At 33.3% G+C, this 14,387-nt stretch overlaps 1 protein-coding gene across 2 annotated transcripts in view; it reads left to right on the top strand.

Moving 5' to 3' along the window:
- Positions 1–1,636: 1,636 nt before the first annotated feature.
- CEP290 (centrosomal protein 290) overlaps positions 1,637–14,387 on the top strand; it is a 45,635-nt gene continuing 32,884 nt past the window's right edge. For both annotated transcript variants that reach the window (XM_031057529.1, XM_031057528.1), the window contains exons 1-21: positions 1,637–1,688; positions 2,218–2,342; positions 2,481–2,558; positions 2,988–3,057; positions 3,252–3,298; positions 3,582–3,725; positions 3,902–3,955; positions 4,637–4,789; positions 5,128–5,310; positions 5,660–5,749; positions 5,825–5,947; positions 7,789–7,912; positions 8,445–8,617; positions 9,027–9,189; positions 9,747–9,847; positions 9,940–10,027; positions 10,499–10,611; positions 11,345–11,429; positions 12,568–12,710; positions 12,878–13,042; positions 13,973–14,122. In XM_031057529.1, the coding sequence (XP_030913389.1) occupies positions 2,241–2,342; positions 2,481–2,558; positions 2,988–3,057; positions 3,252–3,298; positions 3,582–3,725; positions 3,902–3,955; positions 4,637–4,789; positions 5,128–5,310; positions 5,660–5,749; positions 5,825–5,947; positions 7,789–7,912; positions 8,445–8,617; positions 9,027–9,189; positions 9,747–9,847; positions 9,940–10,027; positions 10,499–10,611; positions 11,345–11,429; positions 12,568–12,710; positions 12,878–13,042; positions 13,973–14,122 (2,349 nt within the window). In that variant the 5' untranslated portion in view covers positions 1,637–1,688; positions 2,218–2,240. The remainder of the gene's footprint in view (positions 1,689–2,217; positions 2,343–2,480; positions 2,559–2,987; positions 3,058–3,251; positions 3,299–3,581; positions 3,726–3,901; positions 3,956–4,636; positions 4,790–5,127; positions 5,311–5,659; positions 5,750–5,824; positions 5,948–7,788; positions 7,913–8,444; positions 8,618–9,026; positions 9,190–9,746; positions 9,848–9,939; positions 10,028–10,498; positions 10,612–11,344; positions 11,430–12,567; positions 12,711–12,877; positions 13,043–13,972; positions 14,123–14,387) is intronic.

Raw genomic sequence — 14,387 nt, 5'->3', positions numbered from 1 at the left:
GTCCAGCCAGGAGCATCTGCAGCTAATCCAGCAGCGATCCAATGAAGGATATTGCTGCCAGACTGCCACAGAGCCCTGGCATGTCCAAAGCTTCTCCAACCCTCTCCTGGGGTTTACCCTCCTGGGGTCAGTCATCTTCTGGGATTATTCATCCCTTCCAGGGGAACTCACCATCTTCTCCTGGGACTCGCCTGGTCCTCGCTGCAGCCCTCTCTGGGACTCTCCTGGTCCTCACCCTCTCCTGGGGTCCTGGGATTCTTCATCTCCTCCTGCAGCCTTTACACCAGCCATGCAGCTCTTCTTGCATTCTTCTTCTGGCTCTGACAATCTTCCTTCTGCTTCTTGCAGGCCTCTGACTCTTTGGCTGACTCCACCCTTTTATGGTCCTTGTACCTAATTGCTTACAGGTGTATTAAGTATCCATGCCACCTGTTCTTAATTGGCCCCAGCTGCAACTCATTGGGGAATACTGTGCCCCCTTACAAGTCTCCCTACACTTTTCAATTAAAGAAATTCTCTCACAGTATGTACATACTGTGGACCATACTCTGTGTGCTTGGATTGTGCCCCCCTACCTTACTGTAGCTGGTCTCCCAACAAGTTGGATTCAGTTTTTTATGTACAATCCAATTATGTTTTATCCTTTTGGATAAAATTTTAGGGCTGATATTTTCTTAGGACTTATTTTGTAAGTTAAAGGAAAAAGATATATGAGAGATGGAAGATGGGAAAGGATTGATAGTACTAAGTTTGTATATTTGCTTTCAGAATAGTTTTGATTGTTGAGCATTTAAAACTTCTAACAACTCATTGCTTAAGAAAAAATGAATATGTTTAAGAACTCTGATCCTTAGACAAGTATGTTACTGAAATCAAGAACTCTGATCCTTAGACAAGTGTGTTACTGAAATCAAGTAGTATTCAGTTACCTGAATAAGTCAAAGTGCCAGCGTTCTCCTTGTATTATCCTTTGCCATTACAACAAAACAGAAAAGCAATAATGCATATAAGGTGCCATCCTTGTGAAGTCATGGATTGAATGTAATGCATGTTTTATGGTTAGCAATCATTGAAGAAATATAGTAAATATAGGGGACATTTAAGTAGTTCATATATTCAGAAAGGATGAAGGTCTTTTTTTATCCTCCTTTAAGCATACAGTTGTATTTCTGAGTCTGACAGCTCTTCTTTCAGAATGCTTAGGCATATTAGTTTTGGAAAGTAATACCAGTTTCAGCCTTTTATTAACGAAGGAGATTTCAGTTGTTGAGTCTTTAAACTGCTGAATGAGGAACAGGGTGCATGATGGATCAGATCTCAAAATATTGTGCTCAGGACACAGCATTGCTGAAGTTATTGATTCAGCTTGATTTTTTTCCTATAAAATACATACTCCTGCTGTGTCATTAGTTTTTTGAATGATACTGCATTTACTATTCTAGTTAGCTTTATTTCTTTCTTAATTTTTCTCAACCATTTGTACTATATTCATAATTTAGGGCAATAAGTAGATTAAAAATGTTCTGTTCTAAACTTGGCAAAATTTACTTTTTGAAATATTGATCAGAAAGTCTAGAGACAGCTCCAAGGACAGAATAGTCAAGATTTCCAATCCCTTCTGCCTTTTTCAGATACTGCATTGACTTTCAGATATGTGAGAAATCGCTGTGGCCCACAACAACCAGTAGGTAAGCAGTAGAAAAAACTTTCCACCACTTTCTGATGAGATTTTTCTCAGTTTCCAGGTTGGTTAATGTCCTTTGTCAATTCAAGTATTCTAATCAAAAAGAAATGATGTTAATATAATGTCAAGAAGTTGGTGCTCACAGTATCAAACTGAAAGTGTTGGTTGTGTTTTAAATATTAGAAATAATGATTTTTGTGTTTGTTCATTGGCATAAAAATGCCACGTTAAGAGATGGGGACGAAAACAAGGATATTGAAGTTAAAATACAGGTTTCATGTGTGTCCTGATCTTCACTGATAGTTTTAAGAATTCATTGAATATGCATGGTGTAGTTCTTAACATAAAGAAAAACTGGTTTTATTATAGCCTCCTAGTTTGCAATAGATCAAAATGTGAACAGAATGTTAATCAGTGTTAGAGTTATTAGAATCATCTGCTGTGTTCAGTGGCCAACCTTCATTAAATCATTTGACTTAAAATTGGTTTGCACTGATAATACCTGATAACTGTTATTTTAATCTTTGTTTCAGGAAAAAAAAGTCACACCTTCAATATGGCATCTGTTTTAGATTGGAAGAAGCTCATGAAAGTTGATCCAGATACTCTGCCTCGTCAAGAGGAGCTAGCGGACAGATTGCTGGATATCATGATCAAGGTGCTTGAGAAAAAGGGAACATGAGGGTTCTGTCATACATTCTTCCCTAAACCATCTCTGATCCTTCAAATACATGAAAGATTTATTTTGTGTATTTCATTGATATTAGTGTAAAACCACTTTTGTCTCTTTTGTTAGGTTGATGGCAAAGACTTAAAAACTGAAGCTCCAGAAAAAATGATACACCTTTTTAAAATTACTCAGTCACTACTGAAGGTTTGTATTAAGGCTTACTTTCTTCAATTCTGCAAATGCATTTGTTTTGTTTTGTGTGTTTTTGTTTGTTTTTGTTTGGGTTTTTTGTGTTTTGTTTAGGCTTGTTTTTTTTTTTTTGGGTTTTTTTTGGTTTTTTTTTTTGGTTTTTTTTGTTTAAATTGAAGCATCTTTTTTTTCTTCTGTTCCTGAAAATACTGTTTACTCCTAAGGTAATTTATATGCCAAATGGGTGCTTGCACCAGAGTGCTTTCTTGTGTAGCTGTTGGAATTTAGTAGTGGGAAGTGAAGTGAATTGGAATAACATAGTTAGATGAAAAATGTAGATAAATTTCTCAAAATAAATATGTTCTAAACATACGGTCTATGGAACAATCTTTTCATTTATGGTAGTAGTAAATATTTCTTTGCTTGCTGTGCTTCTTTACTCAGATGAAAGCTCAAGAGGTAGAACTGGCACTAGAAGAAGTTGAAAAAGCTGGGGAGGAGCAAGCTAAATGTGGTAAGCAAGCTTTTTTATGCTGTTCCTAAAAGATTTGTTAAATATGTTTTTAGGTTTTTGTTCTTGCTGTTTTGTGGCTTTTTTTAAGGTTTAGAGAGCTGGACAAAATACCAACTGCTCTGAAGTCAGTTGCTTTAATGTATAGTGTTTTTTATCTTATTGGGTAATTCACTGTATCTGTTGTATTTTTACAGAAAATAATTTTAAAACCAAGCTGGTGAAACTTCAAAATGAATTAGAGGTATGTTTTAAAATTTTGTTAGTGTATAGAGTGCTCTGGTGGGGTCTTTTAATTATTTTATTTTAGACTAGTATTTAGTCTTGTAAAGTCATGAAATAGCCCTACATTTTAGCAAATGCTTTTTATTGTTTTTTGAATACGCACCAGTCTTGGATGAATATTTACTTGAGTTTTTTACACTTGAAAAATCTCATTTATTCTAGTCTTAGTATCTGCTTTGGTTTTTTAGTTGTTTCTGCTTTGAATATCTACTATATTATAATGTTATTTTAATGCTCATAAGATGGCACAAAAGTCAGCTGGTGGTCGTGATACTCGTTTTTTGCGTGATGAGATCCACCAACTGGAGAAGCAACTGGAACAAAAAGAGAGACTGTTAACAGATACAGAAAAAGAGCTGGAAAAGGAGAAGAAAGTGAATGAACAGGTATGAAGGACTTGAGCTTGACATCTCTAGAAGCTGTTCTGTCAAATATTTTGAAAAGTTGATGTTCTGAAAAAAAAAAGAAAACACTGATGACATAGGATTGCTGTGCATTTGTTTTTTGTTTCTGGAGTTCTTTGTGGCGTCAGTGATGCATATAAAGGTTTTCTGTCTTGTAGCTTGCTCTTCGAATTGAAGATGCTGAAAATGAAAACATCAGATTCAGGAGAGAGGTTAGCAAAAATTATTGCTGATTTACTGTATTTTCAAGTTTTTTTTATAAGCATACTACTATATTTCTGTATTTTTAATTTTTGATGTGATGTTTAAGTTTGGAACATTTCCTGTGTACTAGTGCAAAGTAAGTACTTGGTACATCTGCTCCAATGAAACACAGTTAATTGAGGTCAGAAAGTCTCTACATTTCAATTTCAGTAGTCCTACTGTGCATTAGCTTGACGTGGATTTTGGATTTTGAATTTTTAACATTTTTATTAAATACTATTTCCAAGTAAATTTGTTTAATTATTGTCCTGGTGTAAAACCTTGATAATCGTTTGTCAAAAACGATTATAGCCTTCTATATATATGTGTGTGTATGTATGTATATGCCTGCAGTGGTATAACAAGAGCTATTTTATTTTGTCTCTTTATTGATTAATATTTAGTCTTCCAAAAGCAAAGCTAATTTCTAATATTTTTCATGCTTTGTTCTCTTGGTCTTGTTTTCTCCTTTTTAATATGAAGAAAAAGCGCATAAAGAAAAAGGTGAGGCTTCTAAGACTTCTAAAAGCAGACTGTAGGAATTTGGATAGGTTTTGCGTGTCAGCTCTTTGTGTTAGCTTGCTAGAAATGCAACAACTTTGTCTTCAACTCTTAGAAATGGATTTAAGTCTGGATTGCTTTTTGCGCAGAATGAGCAATTGCGTCAGGATGTGGTTGACTATCAGAGGCAAATAGATTCTCAAAAAGAAGCAATTCCATTACGAAGAGGAGGGGTATCTGATTACACATCACAGCTGTCCAAAAGAAGCTCTGAGCTTGTCCAGTATTTGGATGAAATTCAGGTAAAAAACTATGCATTCTATTGAGTAGCTGTTGGAGTTTTACTGACCATAGTGTCTTTTATGACGCTATGTCAATTTACAGATAAAGTCATGTGGAGTAAGGGAATTCATAATAAGGATTCAGTCATACATACGGTCTGCATCTCTGAATTTGGTAGAGGTAATGAAGTTACTGACAGGGAGAGAGATATGTCTTACTTGCTGTTTGGGTTTGTTGAAATTGATAACCTAGAAGGGAAATACTCTATTCTGTGCTGATTTTGTTTAAGACTTCCAAGTTCTTATTCAGGTATTAAGATGGGCACTTTCTAAAAGCAGTTTTTTCTTTATTTTTGCAGAATTTGACTGAAGCTAATGAGAAGTTAGAGATGCAAAACCAAGAAATGAGGAAAAACCTTGAGGAATCAGTGCAAGAAATGGAGAAGATGACTGATGAATATAGCAAAATGAAACTAATTGTGCAACAGTCTGATATTATAATGGATGAGTTAAGAAAAGAGAAAGATCGATACAAATTTCAAGTAAGAAATAGTTTAGTATAATTCTTTTTTAGGTTTCTACTGTTTTCATATTTTAGCTTAAGCTAGAACCTTCTATCTATACAGTAGAAACCTTACACTCCTCTAAAGTAATGCTCTTTAAAAGTAGTGTGATATTTGAATGTGGTACAGATTTTAAAATTTTACTGCAGACCACAAAAATTTTTTTGTGTAGTATGTTAGTCAGGCACTGTTCTCAAAAATCATTCCCTTGCTGTTGTAATACTGATCTGTTAAGTTTTATGTCCTTGATGTAATGTGTTTGTACATAATATATATATTAGTTCCAAACCTTTTTGTAATGTGATATTCATCCAAATGGCATGTCTAGGTTCAGGATCTTTCAGACCAGTTGAAAGCAAAGAATGAGGAAGATGATCCACTCATGGCAGCTGTAAATGCAAAAGTTGAAGAATGGAAGGTATTTTTTAGTACTTTTAAAATTCTTTCTAGGAATTACTTCAAGCGTTCTGATGGTATTTTATCTTCTTTTCAGAAAATCTTAGCTTCAAAAGATGATGAACTCCTAGAGTATCAGCAAATGTTACTTAACTTTGAAGAGAAAATGAAAATGCTTCAACTTGATGTAGACAGAAACAGTATACTGTCCCTTCAGCAGGTACAGTTCATGTGAGACATTGCACACTTAGAAATCACCATTAACTACATATGCTATTGACCAAATATGTATTTAGTCTTTCATAGTTTGCAAATACAAAATACTTAATTTTGAGAATTAAGAGACAGGTCAATTCATTCCACTGCAAAGCTAGCTTAAAAGACAATGTACAAAGGAAACTTCTCTGTATGTATGTGTGTATGACCTGAACTCTTGGTAGCTGGCTCTGTTAATTTCATATTAATCTTTTCTAACTATTATGTAGTGTTTCTAAAATATGGCTTTAGCTTCCACTAAATTTGTTGGTTAAGGAACAGTCTTACCTAGTACCTTATTTTTTGTGTTAATTTTTATCTCATCTCGTTAACTCTGTGGGTCATCATATGATAGAACTGTCTGAATTTGTGTATCTGTCATATTCAGGCAAAATTACATAGTTCTTCATGATTTTGAATGTCTCCACTTTCTTAAAAAATATAACCCCCTCCCCATCCCCCCAAAATAATGTGGCCCATTAGGAGTCCTGAAATAGTCTCTATGGAAAGCATACTCTCTGATTCCTGGATGATTTCCTGCCTTGCTTCAAGTTTTTTAAGCAAATGTGTAATGACGTTTATGTTACATTTCGGGTTCTTGTGAACTGAGCAGTATGGTGAGATATATTTATGCAATCTTCCAAACCTAGTGACAGATAGCTTCTCAAGAGAAAAACACCCTAAATTACAAATCAGCCTTAAGGAACAGAAGAGGAAAGCAGCTGAAAATAATGTTGATAACCAGTTTTTTCGTTTTAGCTGATTAGATGGCTATAGAGGTTTCTTTTTTGTGGGTGCTGTGGGAAGGAGGAGGCATTATTAGTGTGGCATTTTGAAATGTTTTGTGTAATAACCATGTATTTTAAGCAGATATTTAAAAATTAATCAAGTTACTGCTCAGGTTTTTACTCAAAATGGACTGAGCTTGCTATCCTTCAATGTGTGTTCATATTCTAAAGGGTTGTATCTGGGTTTTTACAACTTCGCTAAACTCTGTACTTTTAGGTTTCAAATGTGGTTATATTTTTAAGAAATCCTGTAAGTTGTTTTTCAGAACATTGGTATAAAGTAAGAACCTTGAGATTTTTGTCGTTTTTATTATTGCATTATTATTTTACATTTTATTTTTATTAATGCCTGTAAATTTTTTGTCTCTTTTTTATCTTTTACCACTTTTTTAGTAATCACAGAAAAAATAACATTAAGATTTCTATGTTGTTTCTGAAGTTCACGTAGAAGTACATAAATAGGATAGTGTACATAGAAGTCGCTTCCAGAGTCTGTGTACCTATGAATGGGTATGCATCCAAAACAAGATAGGATATGAATTTTGAAAAGTTAGATGGCTTGCTGAAAGGCTGTCTGCAATTCATGTGTCATGTATGATGGACTGTTAGTCCTTGCTATCTTGAACTTGTATCTCTTACTTCCCAATGGCAATTGTTTATGAGGATGCAGCCAAGAAACATGTATTATCCAAAACTTTTCCTCTAACACTGGCAAACTCTGAGTACTGTTTCCATTTAAAGTCATTATCCTAAAATGCTGCTTATTTTTCTGTGTTTGAGTGCTTTATTTTTACTTTCTTCTTTATTTTTCCTGCTTTGCATTTTTATACCAAACTTCTAGATAATATCTGAGCTCTCCATTGTAAGTATAGTATATTTGATATTCTATAAATTGTTTTGTATTAGCTACATGTAATTTCTTCATTTCCCGTGTGGTGTTCTGTATTGGTAGTTTGCCTGTTAGTAAAGAAGGATCCTTTAATGGAGTTTGTTTTTTTTTTTTTTTTTGCATGCATAGGGTGTGCAAGAGCGAGATGCTCAGATAAGATTGCTCACTGAGCAAGTTGAACAGTATACCAAAGAAATGGAGAAAAATGCATTCATTATTGAGAAATTAAAAGATGATCTCCAAAAAGATAAAGGTAACATGACTGTTTTGTATTAATGTCAAAATCAGGAAAATCAGAAACCACAAATTTACTTTGCATTCTTTATGTTTTTAGAAATACAGGAAAAAATGCAGTATTTAAGTAATTTTAGTCTCTGATATTTTTTCTTAATTTTCTTTTATTAAACATTCATGAAGAGTTTAAATTGTCCCAGATTACCTCAGTGGGTTTTATGGGTAATAAAAATATACCTGATCTGTAGAAGTTAGAGCATAAAATATAAGGTCTCAGCTCCATGAAGAATTGAAAGAGAGTAATAGCTTGCAATTCCAAATAAATTCTGATGTCCTTTCTGTGCACTCACTTATGATAAATATTGTTTGAAGGAAATCTTAGGGGGAAGAGAACCCAACCTCTTATATGTAGTGCCTTGTAATTTCCTAATTAAAAAGAGCAGGAAATGAAAATATCCTTTATAATGTTTTCTGAATTGTTTCTGTCTTGTTTAATGGCAGATAGCAAGAGTTCCTAGTTGAATTGTAAACATCAAAGTTTTTCTTTCCAGGTCACTCATCTCTTGCTCAGCAGAACCAAATTGGGGATATGCAAGAAAAGTTTAAAATGCTAGAAGACAGAACTATGGAGGCTGAGAAATCAGCAGAATTGGCTGAAGCACATGCTAGAGAAAAAGACAAAGAGCTTGTTGAGACTTTGAAAAGAATGAGAGACTATGAGCTGGTAAACAGTTTGTCAGAGTGGAGAGGGTATTAATCATATTTTTAGGAGATTGTTTTGTCCTCCCATATTTATTTAATTGTTCTAATAAAAATTAAATAAATTACTTTCATGGCCTTCCCCTTCATTCTTCCCTTCCCTATTGAACAGTAATTGAATGCTCAAGATACAATTTTTCAAAGGATCATGTAGATCCTTTTGAAATATGCAGGCTCCTCTCTGATCAGGGACAGATTTACAGGATCTGCTTTTTATTCAGTAACTATTTTCTCTAAGCATAGTGCAGAAGAGTGATAGAGGTTGAAAAACATTTTTTCTTGTCTGTGTAATGATGAAAGAAAGATTTACGATCTATTTTAGTAAGTCTTCTATTGGTTGTTTAGTTCTTACTTCCTGTGTGGTGTTTTTACAGGGAATATATGGTTTGGAAGAAGCTGTTGCTGAAATCAAAGATTTAAGAAAACAAGTCAAAATACGAGAACATGAGATTGAGTCGTTAATTAAGGAAGTCAATAAACTTGAACTTAAAATAAATGACCTTCTTGATGAAAATGAAGAACTCCGGGAGCGCTTAGGTATGCTAAAATTTCAATATTCTGCTAATATTTCCAAGTAGTTTTAATTAGTTTGGACAAACTGCATGAATGAACTTGGCTTGTAGATTCCTTTGAGTAAACAAAGTAGGAGAATAGGTTCTCTGCTCTTTTTTGATTTTGATTCCTCTTTGGTCATGCATTGCCTAATAAACTTCATATTATGGCATCTGGAAACCATAGCATCCTGAAGTTGTAATGCTAGATGAAACACACAGAGAAAACTTCAGATAGGCTTCCTTTTAAATAGAAGAATTTAAATGTAAATAAATTTAATTTCAGGTGCCACTGTATTTTATTTTGGGTTTTGAGTAACTGTGGTAAATTAAGCTTTCTTCTGCTCTTAATACATGGAGTATAAGATGTGTACTTATGTTATATAGATAGTTAAATATTTTTATAGATAGTTTAAATACAATCAACTACCAACAAATTATTTTTTGACTCTACTTCTCTTGTTATGTTCTTACATGAATTAACTTCATTAACTAACATTAATGTTCCTCCTTAATAAATGACTGTGATCTATTTTGTTTTAGGTCTTGAGCCAAAGACAATGATTGATTTAAATGAATTCAGAAACAGCAAAGCACTGAAGCAGCAGCAATATAAAGCTGAAAACCAGATTCTTTTGCAAGAGGTAAGCGATAAATCCTATTTTTGTGTAAAAGCTACATCTTAAAAATGCATTTGAACAAAATGGAATACTGATCTGTGAATAAAAATATGCAGATTGAAAGACTAGAAGAGGAAAGAATTGAACTGAAAAAACAAATTCGTAAGTTGGCTCAGGAGAAGGGAAGAAGAGTTGCAACAACAGGTAGGATGTTTTTTGATATAAACTGTCCTTTCAAAAACGTTCTGTTTATACTTAAGCATAAAAATTCTGTTTATAGTTAATGTAGCTATGTTATACTTGCTCATTTGTTTAAAGTAAAGGGCTTAATATATTGCATTGAATCTGTAGGAAGAGGTGAGTGGTTTTGGATTTCCTGATCTTACAGCCCAGTACCATCTTGAGTTGTGATGACTTGTAATGCACTTCTGGGCCTTCTGTCTTTGCTTTGCAATAGGTGTAGGATCATCTTCCCAAAATTTCCAATAAATCAACATAATTCATTTGTTTCAAAATTCTTAAAATTTCAATTCCATTCCACTCATGGTACCATAATGCTCAGATGGAAAGGTAGAAAACTAGAACTCAGATACAATAAATGGAGTGTATTCTTTTGGTTGAAGACCAGTTAAAATTTCCTAATAATTTATTACTTTTACATCTGCTTGCATTTAGGATTGGATGCTGATAATATGCCAATGACTGATAGCTTTACTGAAGAGAAGGGAAAGAATATGAGGAAGTTGGATTTCTTGAACAGACATGACATTGCTGAAGTAGAAGCAAAAGTAGGTTCATAAAGCAAGTTTATGAGCATTTCTTGTATTTCTCTTTCAAAAACTAAAATCACCTATTTTGTAAATACTTGTTAAAATACTTATCTAGGGGCTTTTATTAACTGCTTTTAAAAATCCCAAAATGAATAATTTGTAATATTTTTTAGAAGACAAGTGAATATTGTATGTTTTTTGTAAATACATGCTAGCAGCTCATGTAATGTGCAATGGAGAAACACACTTCCAGATAGAGTAGCACCAGCTCAAATTCTGAAGACAGAGAAAAATAGAGCTGAAAACAGAAAGGCTGTGGGAAATCTTAGAAAAACTTGTGGCATACACGAGAATTCAGATCACTTGGAAAAAAGCAGAAATACTTTTTTGGTTCATTTAGGTTCTAAGTCTATGAGATAGAGTGGCAACTAGTTAAATAGAAGTGTAATTTTGAAGCTCTTGGTGTTTTCATATCACTACAGCTACAACTTAAAAGGCCCCACAGACTTCTGTTTTGTACCAGACCACTATTCCAGTTGCTGCGTGACCCAAGGGTACATATTTCGCTATGGACAGTGTTATGTGGGATACACCTCATGTAACTATTCCAGTGAATCCATTTCTGTTCCTGTTTAGGGAAGAAATCAGTATGTGGATGGGGAAATTTTCATGAATACCTATTTCAAATTTGAAAAAGTCTGGGGCTAAAATATTAAACTGCTAAAATTAGATTCTGCATTTTTTTCTTTAGAATGAATATCTTGCAACTGAATTACGTGAGAGAGAGAGAGATTTGGAGAAGAACAGGACTGTAATGGCCAAATTTCAATCTAAATGTGAGTTGCAGCATGTTTTAAAACTAGGGAACATTATCAGGTACCTATAGATAGTTTGCTTATTTAGTTGTTCTGTTTCTGTAATTGTGATCATAAATATCTGACTTGTAAAAAGAATCTTGTGTTTCTATTAATGTATATCCTTGTGTCTATTTGTAAATACACATTTATGGTGTTACCAAAGCAGTGATAGTACATGGAACATAGTTTATTCACACTAAATACATTAACATGTTATCTCTCATGTTTTTCCTTATTGATTCAGACCTAGTAAAGTCTTTAGGTGTGTGAGTAATTCCACTTGTAACAATTATACAACTTGTGTAGTTGTAAGGCTTTTCTGGCTGAAAGGAAGTATTGGGGAATTAGAGCCACTTACTGCTTACATATATATCTATGTTAGCTGAAGTGCACTGTTTGAAAACACAGAAATAAAAATAATTCTAATTTCTTCTGGACAAGAAGCTTAATTTTTTTCCACAGAAAATGTGAATTCTTAAAATTCTTTTTGAATTTTCAAAATAGACTTGGTGAAACTACTCAAGTTTTTGCAGCTCACTCCTGGGTGTTCAGGATGATTAGCGATATTGTTTGAATGCAGACAATGTCCTGACAGGTTTGTTGTGGTTTTTTCAGTTTTCAGACTTGTCATTTTTGCTGGAAATTGGAATTTCATTGAGAAACTACAGAGGGTAGGAGTCTAGAGACTCCTTGACAGCCACATAATTTAAATGCTCCTTTTTTCTTATTCTGGAGAAGGAATTCAGGCAATTCCTAGATAGCTCATTGTTACACCCAGACATTTCCAACACAGCTGTGTTTCTGAATTGGTAAAAGACAGGCTACTAAAGAAGTTTAAAGTGAAGTAAACATTGAAGACTGGAAGGTTCAGTAAAGTCATTTGTATCCCATGAAGCATTTAATTTTTAATTTTTTTTTGATATTTCATCACTAAGATACGTCTCCCAGATATTCCTAGCAGCTCTTGATTTTCATTTCATAATTGCTTATGCCTATGTATGTAAAACATGAACATTCATTTAATTTATCAAATCAACAAGAATCACGATGAAATGTCCTAGGAAACCTTAAATCATTTTTTCAGTGCTTTTTAACAGATTTACAACTTTTATTACAGTAAAAGAGTTATCAGAAGAGAATAAACAGCTTGAACAAGGAATGAAAGAAATATTGCAAGCTATCAAGGAAATGCAGAAGGATTCTAGTATGAAGGGAGGAGAAACAGCCTTAATAATCCCTAGTCTGGATCGCTTAGTTCATGTAAGCTTGCCTTCTAAATTATTATTTAGCTTTGTAGGATTTACAGGGATAAAATGTCATGCTTTTTGCTAATTTCATGTAGCCTAAACTTGAGGGCTCCAGTTTACTCTGTAAAAATTAAAGCTTTTCTACACTTTGTTATGCTAATTAACTGTTTACTGCATTAGGCAATGGAGTCAAAGAATTCAGAGGGGATCTTTGATGCTAGTGTACACTTGAAAGCCCAGGTTGACCAGCTTACAGGACGAAATGAGGAATTGAGACAGGAGCTAAAAGAGACTCAGAAGGAGGCAACAAGTTTGTCTAATCAGCTGGCAAGTGCCAATGAAAAGGTATATAATTTATTTTATATAATTTATTTCCAACTTCAAAAGTGGCTATTCTCATAATTTAGAACAATCCACATGATCTACAAGACACTGAATTCATCTTATTGAGCAGTGTCATTGTAGAAATCTTACTGAAATTTGTGTAGTGGACCAACTAATTTGTCCTTTTTAACTTCAGATCTTATTCTTCTTAATGTTACTTTATCCTTGCAATATTCCATCATGTTAAATAAACACCAAGCATGCCTATCTTCTGGGGAGAGCTGTGTCCAAAAAAGCTCGCAGATCTATTTCTTCAAAAAAGCCAGGAGTCTTACATTTTTTATTTATAAATATGTAACAGAAATTCAGTGATTGAAATGATGAGTTGTTCTTTAAAGTCCTATATCTTGTTTTAAGTTGTACAATTTATTCTGTGGAAGGATTCTTCCAGGGAAGGAATGATGAATGAAATATTATCTTACAAGAAGCTAAATTTAAATTTGCCTTTTATCACAGCTTTGGTGATAAAATAATCCTCTAAAATAGTGTTAGAAAACCAGAGAGCTTTTAAATTAAATGAAAAGGCAAAGATTTGTTTAGAAAAAACTGTCAAATTACCACTGCAATAATTCTTTCCAAAACTTAATCTTACTAAAGGAGTAGGAATGCACTGTGTTTTAAACAATTGGGAATAAAACTGTGATAATATGTGTAGTTGTCCTGACTGCTGGGGTAATTTGATAAATTTGGATTAATTTATTATGCATTTATTGATTTATGAAATCATAGAATTTTTAAAAGGATATTTTAAGGAGTATTAGAGCATTTTAGAATATAAGTGAAAATTATTAGGTTGTTAATAACAACTAATGTAGAAATATATTTTTCATCATCTTTTTAATCTAATAGCAAGAGCTGCTTCTTTATGACGGTTTTGTATCCTGTCTTTAGATTGAACAAATGAAAAATGAAATTTACTTACTACATCAGTCAGAAGGTGCCAATATTGTCTTCCAAACAGTGAATCTTCCAGAAGGAATGGCTCCTTCAAGTGTTAATACAATTAATTCTCTGAATGAATATTTAATACATCTTACACAGGTAACTCATATATTCCTTGAAATAAAGAGTATTTGTAACATGTATGTAATTCCTTTGAAGTCCAGTATGCCATGTATGGACATGAGAGATGTCTCTAAAATTATTTTGGTGTTCTAACATCTACTAAACTCTTTGGGATATTCTGTAATTTAAAGTTGTAAGTATTTTGCTGTGCTGTAAGCCTGAAAGGTAATAGCTAACTAAATTTTGGACAGCAATTCAGAATTTTTTTTGTTTTAAATCTGAATTTTCATCTAAATATTTG

This window comes from Geospiza fortis, unplaced genomic scaffold (genome assembly GCF_000277835.1).
Source record: "Geospiza fortis unplaced genomic scaffold, GeoFor_1.0 scaffold186, whole genome shotgun sequence".
NCBI lineage: Eukaryota > Metazoa > Chordata > Aves > Passeriformes > Thraupidae > Geospiza > Geospiza fortis.
This window is presented reverse-complemented; position numbering and strand designations above follow the sequence as displayed.